At 43.7% G+C, this 15429-nt stretch overlaps 1 protein-coding gene and 1 long non-coding RNA gene across 4 annotated transcripts; one reads left to right on the top strand and one right to left on the bottom strand.

The window, feature by feature from the left end:
* Positions 1 to 1071: 1071 nt before the first annotated feature.
* LOC143484458 (uncharacterized) lies at positions 1072 to 5550 on the bottom strand. Its single transcript, XR_013122644.1, has 2 exons — positions 5283 to 5550; positions 1072 to 1736 (listed from the first exon to the last, which is right to left on the bottom strand). It is a non-coding gene; the product is annotated as an uncharacterized LOC143484458 (long non-coding RNA).
* Positions 4496 to 15148, top strand: septin3 (septin 3). Of its 3 annotated transcripts, none has more exons than XM_076983177.1 (10): positions 4496 to 4704; positions 7513 to 7743; positions 8088 to 8216; positions 9178 to 9259; positions 9454 to 9591; positions 10818 to 10935; positions 11082 to 11177; positions 11796 to 11892; positions 13398 to 13449; positions 13678 to 15148. In XM_076983177.1, exons 1-10 carry the CDS (start codon positions 4653 to 4655, stop codon positions 13808 to 13810), a joined length of 1128 nt encoding a protein of 375 aa, XP_076839292.1. In that variant the 5' UTR covers positions 4496 to 4652; the 3' UTR covers positions 13811 to 15148. The 3 variants fall into 3 exon arrangements, with proteins under 3 accessions (XP_076839292.1, XP_076839293.1, XP_076839294.1); XM_076983178.1 differs by lacking the exon at positions 4496 to 4704 and adding an exon at positions 5529 to 5686; XM_076983179.1 differs by lacking the exon at positions 4496 to 4704 and adding an exon at positions 6563 to 6776.
* Positions 15149 to 15429: the final 281 nt, after the last annotated feature.

Raw genomic sequence — 15429 nt, 5'->3', positions numbered from 1 at the left:
GACTGCATTTAACCTGTATGGTCTAGTCATGTTATGTAGACACAATACTGCAGCATGCTTGAGGAAATGATCAGCATGGTGGTGATTAAGTCGTTTTGTGCCTCAGTCCATCAGTCAATGATGTTTGGAATATTTTGCCCTATTTAATATATAGTATTTGATTTTTTTTTTCATACCACAGGATACTTGCAGAGTACATACTTCTTCCTTTTTTTCTATTTCTCTCTGTCGCATACAGCACAATGTCCTGGATGTTTGTGGACTGGTTCGTGCCAGTCTATCTGCTCGTTTCGGTTCTGGTGCTGGCCGGGTTCGGGGCCTGCCTCTACTTCCTGGAGCCCGGTCTGCAGGACGCTCACAAGTGGAGCAACAAGTCCCACAAGCACCAGCCCCTGGTGGCCACGCTGCGGGCCAGCCGGGACGAGGACAGCAGTGCCCTTATATGACACGGCACGGGGATGGACCCGGCCAAGAGCCCACACATACGAGTCGAGACTGTGCTCTTACACTGAGAGCTCTCTGATGGTTTGAAGTTTCTGTTGGTTGACACATAAGTGGTCAAAGTGCATTTCCAGGATAAACTTCAACCAATCTTGGTAGCACAGGTATGCTGCTGTTATATTAACTTGTTGGCTTCTGTAGTTGGTGCTCTCAAAGTACGGGAAGCTTCGGTGCATGAAACAACATGTATGAACTCACAGCAGGCAGAACATTTTCCTACAATCAGTAATATGGACCAGTCAAATGTTATTGTACTTCCAAGTTTTTTTGTTAATTTCCAGTTTGTGTGTTTCGAGAATACTTTAAACATGAGGAATGCAACGTTTTTCTTATACTGTATCAATATGTGTCAGTAAAGTTAATATAGTAGACATTTCTAAGACGTATGTATTTGTACTACAATCATGCAAGGTTTGCACCATTCAAGTAGAGTTTAATGGGGAAAAAAACAACCGCAATAGTTAAATGTGTTTAGGTGAAGATCTTCATGTTGAGTGCTACAGCATGCTCTCGAAAAAAGTTTTTTTATTTTTATTTTAGGTAGAACTGTCTGTTTTTGCAATGTGTCCGAATATTTTAGCAGTTGTCAAATGTGAGGCGATGTCAATGTACAATAAATTGTGTTTATGAAAAACTCCAGTACTGTTAATAGTCTGTATGTTTGTAGCCTACTGTGACTATACCAGGCTATATCTGATGTTTTACTTATATTATTTCATGCGCCAATTTGCTCAATGCCTTCTTACATGTGCAAAGACATCATTTGGACAATATACCTTTTTTTTTGTTAAAACTTTATTTATCTTTGATGTGTGTTTTAAGTGATTTGCTTGTTTTTGTTCTCACAGCAAATGGCATACATTAATAAAAGTATGAAAATCAATGCCTGTATGTTGTTTTGTTCCTGGTGTTGTTTTATGTCAAAAAAAGAATAGCCAAATTTATTCCAAACTCTCAACAATTAAAAGACTTTCAGAACGTTGTTGCTCTTCTCTTTCTTCACAGTCCTTAGGACATTTCACACACCCTCTGTCTTTAATCAGGCAGAGACTGATGGGAGTGGGTGAGCCAGACAGTGAGGCTTTAGAGGACAAGAATGGAGAGAATGTAATTCTGTACCCACCACTTCCTGATGCCCTTCTCTCTCTCTGTCTCTCTCTCCCTCTCTCTCTCTCTCTCTCTCTCCCTCTCTCTCTCTCGCTGACATTCTCTCCTTCCATCTCTCCTTGTCAAAACTGGGAATACAGACAGAAAACATCAGGTCAGTACACTTCTCTTTCACATTTATTTACTGTGTAAATATAAATATATGTAGCTAACTGCTCTTGAGTGCAATGTAAGATAACAATTAAGATATCCCTTCTGTAAGTAAGTATTTGTGTGTGTGTGTGTGCGTCTGTAAACCCCACAGGTTTTCACTACACCTTACTTTCATGCACTTTTTTCACCATTTTAAAAACTTTTTAACCTTGCTTTGGATATCCTTGGCTCTTGCTACCGACACTGAAAACCGCCACTGTCCCTTGGGTGTGTCCTCCATGCTGTATTAAACCCTGCTATTGTCCACTACCACGCGATGAACCCTCGCGAGCTAGACCCCGCCGAGTCCTCACCGTCCCTAACTCCCTCCTCTCCGGCACACGTGTCCTCACGTCCCCTGTATGTCTCCTCTCACCCCCCTACGAGACTCTCTCCTTGTGCCCTGCGCCCATCCTCCACGTCCCCTACGCGCCTCTCTCCATCCCCGCAGTGCCTCTCTTCTTCTCCCTCTTCGGTCTCCCCCTCTCGCCTGTCCCCAGGCCCACATCTCGCCTCGTCATATTCCCCCCTGCGCCTGTCTCCGTCACCCCTGCCTGTGTCCTCCTCGTCCTCTCCTGTAGCTGCATCTCCTTGCCCCTCCCCCCCGTCGTCTGCACCTCCTTCAATACACCTCTCCTCTTGCCCTCCACTGCTCCACTCGTCATCCCCCGTGGGACCTTTTCCCAAACTGTTTGTCTCCCGTTCCCCTACTAGACTATCCCCACAACCCACAATGCCCCTCTCTTCCCCCATTGTTCTGAAAAGGCCCATCCATATCTCCTCATTCAGTGACAGTGGCCGTCCACTGGAGCCTCCAAACGGTTCTTTTCCATGCAGGTATGCATCGTCTTTTGTTCTGGGAATTGGGAATAAATATCATTTATTCATTTTTTTATATTTTTAATGAGGTGTTATGATGAACAGAGGTCAATAAGTAAGAAATATATTATTGCTCCCCAGTCTTCATAATCATCAATATTGTTTTCCCCCTCCACAGCAAATCAGCATCCATTTCTGAAATGCCGTGTTCAGGGCACTCTACCCAAGTGGATCCGTCTTTGATTTCGTCCGAACCACTGTCGGCCAAAGTCCTATTCCAATCCGGAGCAGATGAGGAACAACTCACTTCCCAGAACAAGCCAAGCCACTCCCTTGTTAAGCAGGATGAGAAATGGCAAATGAACAGTAAGGGATCTGAACTGACAACTGCACCACCCAGTGAGAGGCAGGCAAAGTCAATCCCCATCTCCAGCTCAAAGATTCAACAGAAACAAATGAGGCAAAAGCAGATGCAGTTGCCTAGGTATCAGTACCCAGGCACACATCATACAGATTATACTTTGGCAAACAAATCCACTGACGGATGCATCGCTGCTAGGAAGGAGGCCATAAGTACCCAGAACTTGAGACACATAGGAAGAGGATCACAGAACCTTGCATTTTATAAAAGGAAACATCTAACCCAGGACCCTGTTTTAATTCAAGCCCGGCTAGGGTTAAACAAAACCGGGAGGATGGTAAACTCTAGCTCAAGGCCTTTCTGCAACAAAGCAAAGTCAAACATAAATCAAGGACTCTTAAAGACTCAGAAAGACGGGCATGGAGCAGGAGCGCCCAAGAAGTGTGTGGAGGGAAATCACATGTCAACACTCAGTAACAGCTTTCAGAAGAGTCGATCATCTCAGAAACTTCTAGAAGGATCTGTGAAAAATCTAACTGCCAGTGCCCTTAAATCAACACATATATCTTCTTCATCTGTATCAACTAAACACCTGGAAGGATTAATGTTTCCAGACAACAAAAATTCACCAAAACAATCCAGAACAGTGATTCCATTACCAAAACCTCTAAAGAACAGTCCAGACATTCATATCTGCACAGTCCCTCAGATGTTACAGCAAGTAATGAAGGAAGACACTATAGACGTTAATAGGAAGACCAACTCCTCGCTTGGTTTAAAGACCAGTGTGACTGAACACCTTGAATCTAAATCTAACAGCACGCCTCAGTTCACAGCTTCAGACCCAGACATCAGCACACTGAATCAACTGAACTGGGGGAACTGCTTTCAGATCCCTTTGATTAGCGCTGGATCATCTGGTGGAGCCAGCAGGCTGGGCAGAACATGTAGACCTGAAGCCGACATCGACAGCAGAAGATCAAATCATACATACCCACCCAGGCAATTCAAGCAGACAGACCACTTCCCTTTGAAGAGAAGAATCTGCAAACGCATGATCAGAGAAGCAAGCAGTTTGTCTGACAGCGAGTCCACATATTTGACATCTGCTCAGGCGTGGAACAAAGACTCTTCCTCTGAACAATTAGGAAGAAGAAAAGCTGAACAGAAGGACATTTTCAGAGCATCACAAAGCGACACTGGTTCAGACACAGATTCCTCCAGGCCTGATTCAAGTAAATCAGGTTCCCAAGAAGATGGCATATATTCAAGAAGACCGAAAGGTTTACAGGTGTTGAAAAAGCAAGGTATAGCTTGTAGCACACAGTCCACTGGCATGCAAAATGCAAGGGATTGTGGGATTGGTACAGTGATTACATCAGACTCCTATGATCTGTCTCCGACCCCCTTCCCACAGGACCCATACACAAACCCCAGCTTGCAGGCATGCTCAGATAAACCAGAACGTCCCATGGATGTATGGGTGTCCCAACGACCATTCTCTTCAGATCCTCAGCGACAGTTTTGCCACCGATCCAGAGCCGACAGTGGCACAGACAAAGCATATGAACAGTCAATAGAGGAGGAGGAAACTAAAGCTGAGGAAATTAACTTCTCTCCATTAGATCAACAGGAGGGCTCCCTACTGTGGAAGCCATCTGTCTCTGATGAAATGGAAAGTGAGCTTGAGATGATGCCACATTCCCATATATACGCGTACGTGGGTGAGTATCAGGCAAAAGGCAATGCGCAATGTCATGATCATTAAGGTCGCCTGATCCTGAAATTTGAAAATAAAATATTAACAGTTGGAAACAGGAAACAGGAAGTTTTGTTAAAGGGGTGTAAACACACCAAATAGCCCTGAGCTGGATATGAAACATATGAGAAAAGCAGCTGAAAAAAAACTCTGCAGTCCCATGTGATCATGCTAATATTTCTGATTGTATTGCAATGTTTAGAAGTATCAAGACCATGACCAGCAGTCATGGCCTGGTGGTTAGGGAACTGGTCTTGTGACCGGAAGGTCGTGGGTTCGATTCCCAGAACTGAGGCCATGACTGAGGTGTCCCTGGGCAAGGCCCTTAACCCTCAATTGCTCACTTGTACGAAAATGAGATAAAATGTAAGTTGCTCTGGATAAGGGCGTCTGCCAAATGCCATAAAAATGTAAATGTAAGAAGTACGACGAGCAAGCAAGCTGTGCATGTAAATACATTGGAGACACTGTACACGTTGAACATGTTGTCTAGCCCTGCTCTGTTCCCTCCATACTCTTAATTCCAACTTTAATCTCACACACCTGGCACATCTGATCTTCAGATGCTCCTGAAAACAGTGATCAGCTGTTTTTGGCTCGGGTTCAGATTCTCCGTCGCGGACGGCCGAGCACCCCGCTGCACCTCTGCCTGCACCATTCGGCCACATAGTTGCCGCTCGATCGTGTGCTACGGCAGCCTATGGCAGATAGTGGTGCGTCTGAGAAAATGTGTGATAAGGAGTGTCGGGCTGTCTTATCAGGACATGCACACGCGTGCCTCCACACAGGAAGATAAAGCAAGCCGTGTGGCATGGGGCCCGCCTCCCTCTCTCACACACAGCACGCAACGGCACGCTCTGTACACCGACGGGCCGGCGAGCAGGGGTGACCGGCACCCATGGCGCACACGCAGAGAGTGCACGCACGGCAGTGCCGCGCGGGACAGTGTGAGTAGGCAATGGATGGAATATCCCCACAGTGCTGGGTTGTCTTAGAATGTAAATGTGAATATCTGGAGAACATTCCAGGGAGGAACTGCAGTGTGATGTAGTAAATGACGTAGGTAGGCAAGGTTTCAGTACACAAGGTTTCCAGAGCAACTGAACATTTTGGATAGAAATTGCTCATTAGCTGTGCAAGTGAATATAAATATATTTGCGTTAAATATATAGTTTTGGAAGAGCTGCACCAGTGTATAATGAACATTTCATAGCCTGGCCTGTCTGCCTTAATACTTTGAAAAGTATTTAAATTTTATTTTAATCAAAAAAGTCAGATGATATGATTGCACATATAACCACTCAAGAGGACAGACATTCATATTTGGGTGAGCTCATGGCATTCAGGTCCTCTTCATATACAGTCCACAAAAGAACAAATTTGTAATAATAATTATTATTAGGACTTCACATGTTTCTTTTTACTAGTTTACTATTTGTTTTATGTTTTGCCCACAAACAAGAGATTGGTACTGAGGTATAAAGTTGATTGTAAGGCACACCTGATCTTAACACCAGCGAACGACATGACAAGAACGAGGAATACCTTCATTCATAAAAGTAAAACCTGTTTTCAGCTGTTGAACAATCCCCAGGAGATAAACCTAGATGACTAGAGTATCATTAAAAAAACAAGCAGTTTAGAATTTGAAAATCCTTGAGCAGAGCCTTATAACAGATAAAATCAAGATTAACCAATACAGTTTGAGAAAGTGAGAGAAAGAGGGAATTCTGAAAATAAAATAAATAAATAAATAAATAAATAAATAAACAAACAAACGTTCTGCGCATGCGCGCTGCATCACCCCGTCCACCCCCTTGTCTCCTTAGTAACGAAAAAAAGGAGGACCGGGGGTAAGGAACAGAGCGCGAGCTGAGATAATAGGAGAGGTACACTGACAAAAATAGAAGTACGGCGTACAGCGACAATTCTCTCCATCTCTCAGAAGAAACGCAGCTGTTTCGTTTTATAACCGCAGCACAATTTAAACGTCCCGATTATCTTTTGACAAGCTCTGAGGAATCCGTGCAGAAATCGGTAAGTGTGCACGCTCCGGTTGCATTAACGGTAGCACGAGGCTGTTGAGTGGTGACGAGCACAATGGACAGCCGGTGCATTGCAAACCAGGAGCGGGGACGTCCGAGTCCCTTCCCCATCCTCCCGTGTGTGTGGCGGAGACAGGAGAAGGATGCGCTCCGCTGGCTGGGAAGCTCAACATTGGGTTCGCTGGCGAACGTGAAAGAGCGTAAAATACTATAACGTATAAAGTATTGTAGTCCTAAAGTATATATATATATATATAATGTGGTCGAACCTTGTAGGCTAAGAGTGATCCTTTAAAATTGGGCTTATGTAATAATACATTATTTTATGCTAATTTAAGCGGCATATGGCTTAAATTGAGAACGTGTCCACGGGGATAGAGATTGGGAGTAGACAACGTTCACACTGTTTACACGCATATGCTTTTAGCCTCAAAAAGCTTTACATAGAGGGGGATCATTTTTGGTGAAAAAATGATTTAAACTCAACCTTTTCAGCTGATGGCAAATAGATGTGCTATGAGCTATATGACTTGTTCCTTCAGGGAATTTTGTGCCTAAAATTGATATTTGGGCTACGCTCTGAACAGTTGGCCTAGATCTAAAACAGAAGACAGTTTCGTGCATTTTTGCATCGTTTTTGCGTTTTAACTGCAACTTTTTAAATGACACCAAACAACCTCACTAGACTTTCAGGACTCTGTTCACCGCCTCTCTCTCTCCTACCACAGACATGTCTGAAATCGTGCCGCCGGAAGTAAGACCCAAACCTGCTGTCCCAGCCAAGCCCTCCCATGTGGTACCATCAGCCAGTGTCCCCCATGTCCAGGGGTCAGGGGCGGCAGGTCAAGGGTCAGGTGGAGGCTCCACATTGCTGGGATACGTCGGGATAGACACTATCATTGAACAGATGAGGAAGAAGACCATGAAGACAGGCTTTGATTTTAACATCATGGTTGTTGGTTAGTGAAAGCCTCTAGTAGAGCCCAATTTTGGGGTGTGAAGGTAGTGCGGTGGGTTAGAGAGCCTGTAAAGTGTAGCTCTCGCAAATATTAGCATTATATTAGAGTTCGGTTTGTTATGCTTCAGTTTACCAAGGCACATTCAAATGTGAGTTTCCAGGAAACTGCACAACGTATCTTGTTGTACTTGTGACAATGTGCAATGACAATAAATCTAATCTAATCTAACAAGAGCTTTTACAGGTTTCTCGTGCCATGGCTTATTCCATAATTCTTTCCATCTCTCTGTATCCATCTCTCTTTCTCTGTCTCTGTGGTTCTCTTTCTCTTTCACTCCCCTTTAGGTCAAAGTGGCTTGGGGAAGTCCACTCTGGTCAATACCTTGTTTAAATCTCAGGTGAGCAGGCGAAGTTCTGGGTGGAGTCGTGATGAGAAGATTCCCAAAACTGTGGAGATAAAATCTGTCTCTCATGGTAAGAGAACTGGAACTTGTTTGACAGACAACATAAAACACTTTATGGGTGTTACTGAACGAATGCCTCATTTGCAGATCAAAACAATGCTTAAGCAACACAGCTAGATTTCACTCACTGTTTCCCCCTCAGGCTTTTTTGTATAAACACAACAGTAAACAAATAAAGACAAAATCTTAAGAACTAGGCATCATCATCAAGTTCTTTGCTCAGTTCTTTGCACAACAGTGTTAAATATGTTTCTAATGTAGATAAGGTCCTAATGTTCTCGTTGTCATGAAGTCTCACCATGGAGACAAGGGCTTATTGTACGTAAAGCTGTAGACAGACTCCTGATCTGCCTGGTTCTGTGTCCTGTGCTGGTCAAAAGAGAGGACGGATGTTAGATGCCTCCTAACTGTCCGTGCCTGTGCACAAGCTGGGGCACAGTGGTCAATGGCTTCCACCCTGAGTCTGCAGCGGCCGCACTGCTGTGTGTCAGACTGATGTTTCGGATTTGGTTGGCCAGCTGGTGTTAGTCTGTAGGAAGGGACTACAGGTGCACGGAGGTCTTTACGTGTAGCAAAAGCATACGCCTTGTACTGCATATCTGAACGAAAATGTGTCTGATCTTTCAATGTTGTCTGTGTTTTCTTTGGGCTGGTGATCATTGGGCATGAAAAGATGTTTGTGTTTTGTTGGTAAGAAAAATCTCTGCTAATGAAGGATAGTAGATTCGGCCCAGTGCATTGTGGGCATTTCCCAAGAGCACTGATGAAAAAGCAATTTTCAGGGCAACGAGTGATGTAGCGATGATGAAGTGATGATGATGTCAGTAGTAAAAGGAACAATGGATCCTCCTCTCACAGTGCTTTTTTCTGTCAGTGAAACTCTCACCTGTGCAAATGTAAAGTCTTTTCTGCCCCGTTTATGTTGTTATATAAGGCTCATGTGAGTGTGGTCTCCCTTGTCCATATTGCAGTGATTGAGGAAGGTGGTGTGAAGATGAAACTGACAGTGATTGACACTCCAGGATTTGGTGACCAGATCAACAATGAAAACTGGTTAGTGAGGGAGTGTGAGGTTTAGAAGAGCAGGAAAGGTGTGTGTGGTGGGGGGGATTGTCAATGACAATCAATGAATCGATGAATTTTTTTTTTTTTTTTGCTGAAAAATTTATTCAGTATATCCCGTTTTCTGTACTTGAAAGGAGCTGCTGTTCCCTTAGTAACCCAAAGCTATCCTCTTGCATTTAAAGCTGGGAGCCCATCTCTAAATACATCAATGAGCAATATGAGAAGTTCCTGAAGGAGGAAGTGAACATAGCCCGTAAGAAGCGTATCCCGGACACACGGGTGCACTGCTGCCTCTACTTTATATCTCCAACTGGACACTCGTAAGTACCACCATCCCACATACTTCATCTAAAACAGAAGCTGGACTGCTTCCTCAAATGCTCATAGCGACAGAAATTCTATTACTAAAAAGCATGTTATAGCTACCGATTCACCTGCTGACAGTACTTTAAGGTAAAAGTACTGTAAAGTACTGGGAGTAGGGTTATTACTGTAAAGTACTGGGAGTAGGGGAGCAGGGGTAGCTCAGCACTTTAGGTACTGGATCAGTGCTCAAAAAGTTACCTCAATTGCTCAAATTGTACTCTGGTCATGATTGTAGGTTGCTTTGGATAAAAGTGTCTGCTAAATCCCATAACTGTAAATATTGCTCATTGTGTTGTTGGTTATTGGCAGAAGGCTGGAATATGTAAATAAGCTCTCCCCTCTAACAAATCTTAAGTAAATGCAGTGTGCAAAGTGTACTAAGGTAGGAATATGTACACGTATATAAAATTGTAGTGAAGTACACAAAGTTTCCAGAGAAACAGGACATTTCGAATAGAGGTCCTTCATCAGCTGTGCAAGCAAAGTGCTTATGAATTAATAGGAGGAACCAGCTTGTATTTGAAAAAGAAGAACTGGCCATGCAAACAGATATGTCATTAATGTAATGTCCATTAGGATTCAAATATTAAATCGAATGGGCTATAGTAGTACCATGGTCCTCACCATACGATCTCACCGTCTTAAGTTATCTCTACCTTCTCTACCATACGATCTCACCTCTATGTTCTTGACTATAAGATCTCACTCTCTATGTTCTCTCTACCTTCTCTACCATAAGATCTCTATGTTCTTTACCATAAGATCTCACTCTCTACGTTCTCTCTACCTTCTCTACCATAAGATGTCTCTCTACGTTCTCTCTACCTTCTCTACCATAAGATCTCACTCTTTACGTTCTCTCTACCTTCTCTATCATAAGATTTCACCTCTGTTCTCTCTACCTTCTCTACCATAAGATCTCACTCTCTACCTTCTCTATCATAAGATTTCACCTGTTCTCTCTACCTTCTCTACCATAAGATCTCACTCTCTATGTTCTTTACCATAAGATCTCACTCTCTACGTTCTCTCTACCTTCTCTACCATAAGATCTCACTCTCTACATTCTCTCTACCTTCTCTATCATAAGATTTCACCTCTGTTCTCTCTACCTTCTCTACCATAAGATCTCACTCTCTACGTTCTCTTTACCTTCCCCCTCCTCTTCGTCCATCTGCAGACTGCGGCAGTTGGACATAGAGTTCATGAAGCACTTGAGTCGAACAGTCAACATCATCCCCGTCATTGCCAAGGCGGACACTCTCACGCCTGACGAGAAGACCGAGTTTAAACAGAAGGTCTGAGACAGGTTGGGGGGCGTGGGGGAGGGGGGGCGGCGCTTGAAGGCTGCATGGAGGCATAGAAGCGCTGTCTTGTAATAACATCACAGTACATATCATCCCGCGATGACCATTTCACTGCATGCTGCCGTTTGCTTACCCAGGTGAGGAAGGAGCTGGAGGTTTGTGGGATCGAGTTTTATCCGCAGAAGGAGTTTGATGAGGACCAGGAGGACAAGAGTGACAACGACAAGATCAGGGTACATATCTCCTCGTGCACCCTTCCCCAAAGTCGTTGTAGCAACCGCACAGCGCGGTCTTTGTTTAGCACTCACTTTTGTCTTTCCCTTCTCCCTCCACTGTCCTGTTTTCTTCGTTGCCCCACTTGCTGTAAGACACTGACCCTTCGTCTGTGTCTTTGACTCACTTTGGCTGTGTTCGAAATAGTCTACTACGTACTACTGGCATACTGATCGAGCCCCAAATCAGTATGTCGTATGCAGTATGTGACCAAAATGAAAATTTCCAGTACGCGAAACATACCCGGATGACCTACTACTTCCGCAGAATATTCCAGTACGCGAACAGAGCTATCTTCGTGGTGTACTGCATCCCATCATGCAACGCTACGTTCACGTGACCCCGTAGTGTGCTTTGCTTTTGTCGCATACTGGAAACTGTACTGCATACTACTACGAGGACCAGTATGCAGTATCCAGTATATACTGAGTCCAGTATGCAGTATCCAGTATGTAGTAGTCTACTTCGAACACAGCCTTTGTCTTGTACCTGTGACTTGTAACTGCCTCTCTCCACCGTTGCCCCCTTTTGGCAGTTGTTGGTACTGAATGCCTGAGTGAATCCCTTCGTGTGTACAGGAGACCATGCCCTTCGCTGTTGTTGGAAGTGACAAAGAATACCAAGTCAATGGCAAACGGGTTCTAGGGAGGAAGACTGCCTGGGGGATAGTGGAAGGTGGGTGTGCACGAGTCTCGGCTGTGTGAGTTTTGTGCTTTTTACCTTGTCATCAAAGTTAGAGGTAATTGTCATTCAGGATTCATTTTTAGGATCATATTCATGCCCATCCATGTTCTGACCCGGAACAGTGGTTATGTAACATTTATGAGTTACAAAATGCTGATTATTTTTTAGAAGCCCTTTCAACAACCACATAAAAAGTATAAAATCTTAACACAGCATACATACAACACACAAAATCAGCATCAACCACAAATGCATTACCTATTCAGTACTCCAGGGTTGTCAACTTTTCAAGATCACTTGGAGTGAGATTTGATCTTTGTGGGGGGAGGGGGGAGGGGGGGTGTGGCGGCAAGTGTAAATTGTTGACGAGGAGGGCTGGGGGGGTGGTGGTGAATGTAAATTGTTGACGGGGGGGGGGGGGTGGCGAGTGTAAATTGTTAGCGGGGGGAGGTGTAAAATGGACACAAATTAAGTATTATATCGCGATCAATCGATTGCCAGTGGTTGGCGAACTACTAACTTATTGAATCATAGATGTAGATCAGAGATAAATAAACTAGATTTTATTTCGGCGTGAGATATCGGAAGTGTGGCGTGTGAGCGTGTGAAGACAGTCAAATGCGTGTGTCTCACGCTCATTGCGTGAGAGTTGGCAACCCTGGTACTCTGATAACTGAATACTAATATTCATATGTAGGAATATCTTTACATATCTGTCTTGATTGTGGACATTCTATAGTGAGTGCCAGTTTGAAGAAGAAGGAAGTTAAAGTCCACCACATCTCGTCTGAACTTGGCTGGACTCCAGTCAGCCTGCTAGCTTGGTTAATGATAATCCTAATATCCTGCATCTAGAATGCACAATGGGGACAAAACCTGTGTGTGTGGCTGTTGGCCATGGCTGGAGAGGGCAGTGTGTGTGAAGAGGTCAGCTGTTTGCTAACAGCAGTGTGTGTGAAGCAGTCAGCTGTTTGCTAACAGCAGTGTGTGTGAAGCAGTCAGCTGTTTGCTAACAGCAGTGTGTGTGAAGAGGTCAGCTCCATGCTAACAGCAGTGTGTGTGAAGAGGTCAGCTGTGCTCTATCAGCAGTGTGTGTGAAGCAGTCAGCTGTTCATTAACAGCAGTGTGTGTGAAGCAGTCAGCTTTGTGCTAACAGCAGTGAGTAATACGGTCAGCTCCATAGTAACAGCAGTGTATTTGAAGCAGTTGGTTGCATAGTAACAGCAGTGTATTTGAAGCAGTCGGTTGCATAGTAACAGTAGTGTATTTGAAGCAGTTAGCCCCATGCTCATTTCACTGCTGGGAGACATTTGAGGGTACATTTTGATGTGTGATATCATATCCCTCTTGTCATGAGTCACGTGGCACAGAGGCTAGATCCCTAGACCCCACTGGGAACTCTTATAAGTTTAGTTTGGTTTTTAAGGTGTGTTGCTGTTACTGCTGTGTCTGGATACAGTAACTAACATTTTTTGTTGTGCTTTTCCTTCCATCAGTTGAGAACCCAAATCATTGCGAGTTTTCTCTGATGCGGGACTTTCTGATCAGGTAATATGCATGAAGATAAATGTGTTGTCACAACATTGCTTATCAATATACTTCTGGTAGTTTCAGGAAAAAATGGGAAAATCTTTCTGCTTATACAAAAATACACTGGTTACAGATTAACTGAAAAATTGTATGTGTGCAATATACATTTATGGTCAATTCAGTAATACCGGTAATTGTTTTTATTGATTATGTAACAAGTAATGATAATTTACTTTTCTTTCATAGGTCTCACCTACAGGACCTGAAGGAGGTCACCCATAACATCCATTATGAGACATACCGTGCCAAGAGGCTGAACGACAACGGAGGACTCCATCCTGTGTCTTCCAGCGGTGATACTCAGGACAGCAACCTGTGAGATGAGAGAGGGAGAGAGAGAGAGACACACACACACAGCTTGGAGAGAGAGAGGGAGAGAGAGAGAGAGAGACACACACACACAGCTTGGAGACAAAAGATCAGAACGTTTTATCTTTCAGGGTAACTTGTATCAGCGCATGCTCTTAGGATCCCGTTACTGTGGTGCTCTCATCTCTGTGCTTTATCTGTCAGAGGTTGTCTTTGCCTCACGCCTAACTCCCTTTTGTAAATTCCCTGCACTTTGTGACAGCACACGATGAGTCTGATTAGCGAGGAGAGCTCATCGGCTTTAGCGGGGGGGGAGGTAGTCCTACCTGCACGGTTTGCTAACCGAGTTTATCCATTCTACTCCAGCTCTCCATTTGCTTTTCCCCCCAACCCCTGTGTCAAGCTGCTGCACGTCATTAAATTCAATGCACATAATCGACCCTACACGCCACCGTACGTGTGGATACCAATACTGCCGTTCAGCTGAGCACATGTACCTTCACGAACAGCCCTCATCCACTACCAGCCAAACCAAGTCAGGACACAACAGCGATACTACGACGTACGCTTTCATGTTCTCCTGTTACCGGTGTTAACAATAGAACAAAGGTAAGCCGACATTCAGCTGTGGCCATGTGTTCGGACTGATCTTCTGTGAAGGTGCCATTTTACACACCTCACCCCGGTGACCAAACAAAACAATCTTTCTGAAATTCAGGACTCTCACTTTACACTTCTTGTACTAGAGTGGCATGCAGAAGCCTCCCTTTACTCTGAAGACAATGTGTGTCTTTGCAAGTTTTATTTTCTCCTGTTGGTGTTTGTGTGTATGTGAAAGAAAGAGAGGGAAATGGGAGAATGTGCCTTTTCATCTTTGAGATTTGATTTTCCAGTGGTCTCATTAGCCCCTTAAACCACTCAAAAATGAAAAAGATATAAATCATGTTTTGTGATCCCCACTTCCTGTGTGCCAATGTTTTTTTTATCAGTGTGCATGTAGCCTATGTTGCTGGTACAAAGGTATTGTGGAATGTTTGCATATTTACAAAGGTGTTAACTACTTAATTTGACAGTCAAAGCACAGATCAATTCAAAAATCATACATTTAGGCAGGTGAATCTCACCAGCGTTTTACCACTAAACGTACACAGAATAACTAGTCATTTCAAGTCCGTTAACTTAAACGTATTCACATTTTCATCGTTCTTTTAACCTTAGTTATTTAACATAATTTCCCCTCATTAACACTTCTTGTGGAATATTAAAACACATTTATAGTATTATTACAATGTATTATGTTTTGTGTATTATTTATTACATTTTTATTTAATAAACGTGTTTTCCATCAGTTTCTTGACTAGATTCCTTTGGTTTTGCTACACCGTTTGCGATCATGTATTTCATGACACCTGTTTTGCCAGCAGGGGGAGACATTCGATAATAAATAATACCTCAGTCATTCACCGTCGTGTTGACACGTTTAAGTCGAGGGAAAATAGCGCCACGTGTAATCAGGACAACTGAAATACAGCTGGCGTGGTTTGATATTTGTCGTTTGTATGATGTTGTGTTCTGGATAAAAAGGGTAAATCTAAGTTTGTAATGCTAATTATTTTACCACCGTGTAGT

This window comes from Brachyhypopomus gauderio, chromosome 20 (genome assembly GCF_052324685.1).
Source record: "Brachyhypopomus gauderio isolate BG-103 chromosome 20, BGAUD_0.2, whole genome shotgun sequence".
Lineage (NCBI taxonomy): Eukaryota > Metazoa > Chordata > Actinopteri > Gymnotiformes > Hypopomidae > Brachyhypopomus > Brachyhypopomus gauderio.
The sequence above is the reverse complement of the archived record's forward strand: the minus strand, read 5'-3'. Positions and strand labels throughout refer to the sequence as shown.

Bases quoted from the DNA above. Each gene is read 5' to 3' on its own strand.
- septin3 (XM_076983177.1), top strand. From the start codon at position 4,653: ATGGAAAGTGAGCTTGAGATGATGCCACATTCCCATATATACGCGTAC. The intron at 7,744-8,087 runs GTTAGTGAAAGC...ACTCCCCTTTAG, and splicing joins TTTTAACATCATGGTTGTTG to GTCAAAGTGGCTTGGGGAAG. The intron at 13,450-13,677 runs GTAATATGCATG...TTTCTTTCATAG, and splicing joins ATGCGGGACTTTCTGATCAG to GTCTCACCTACAGGACCTGA.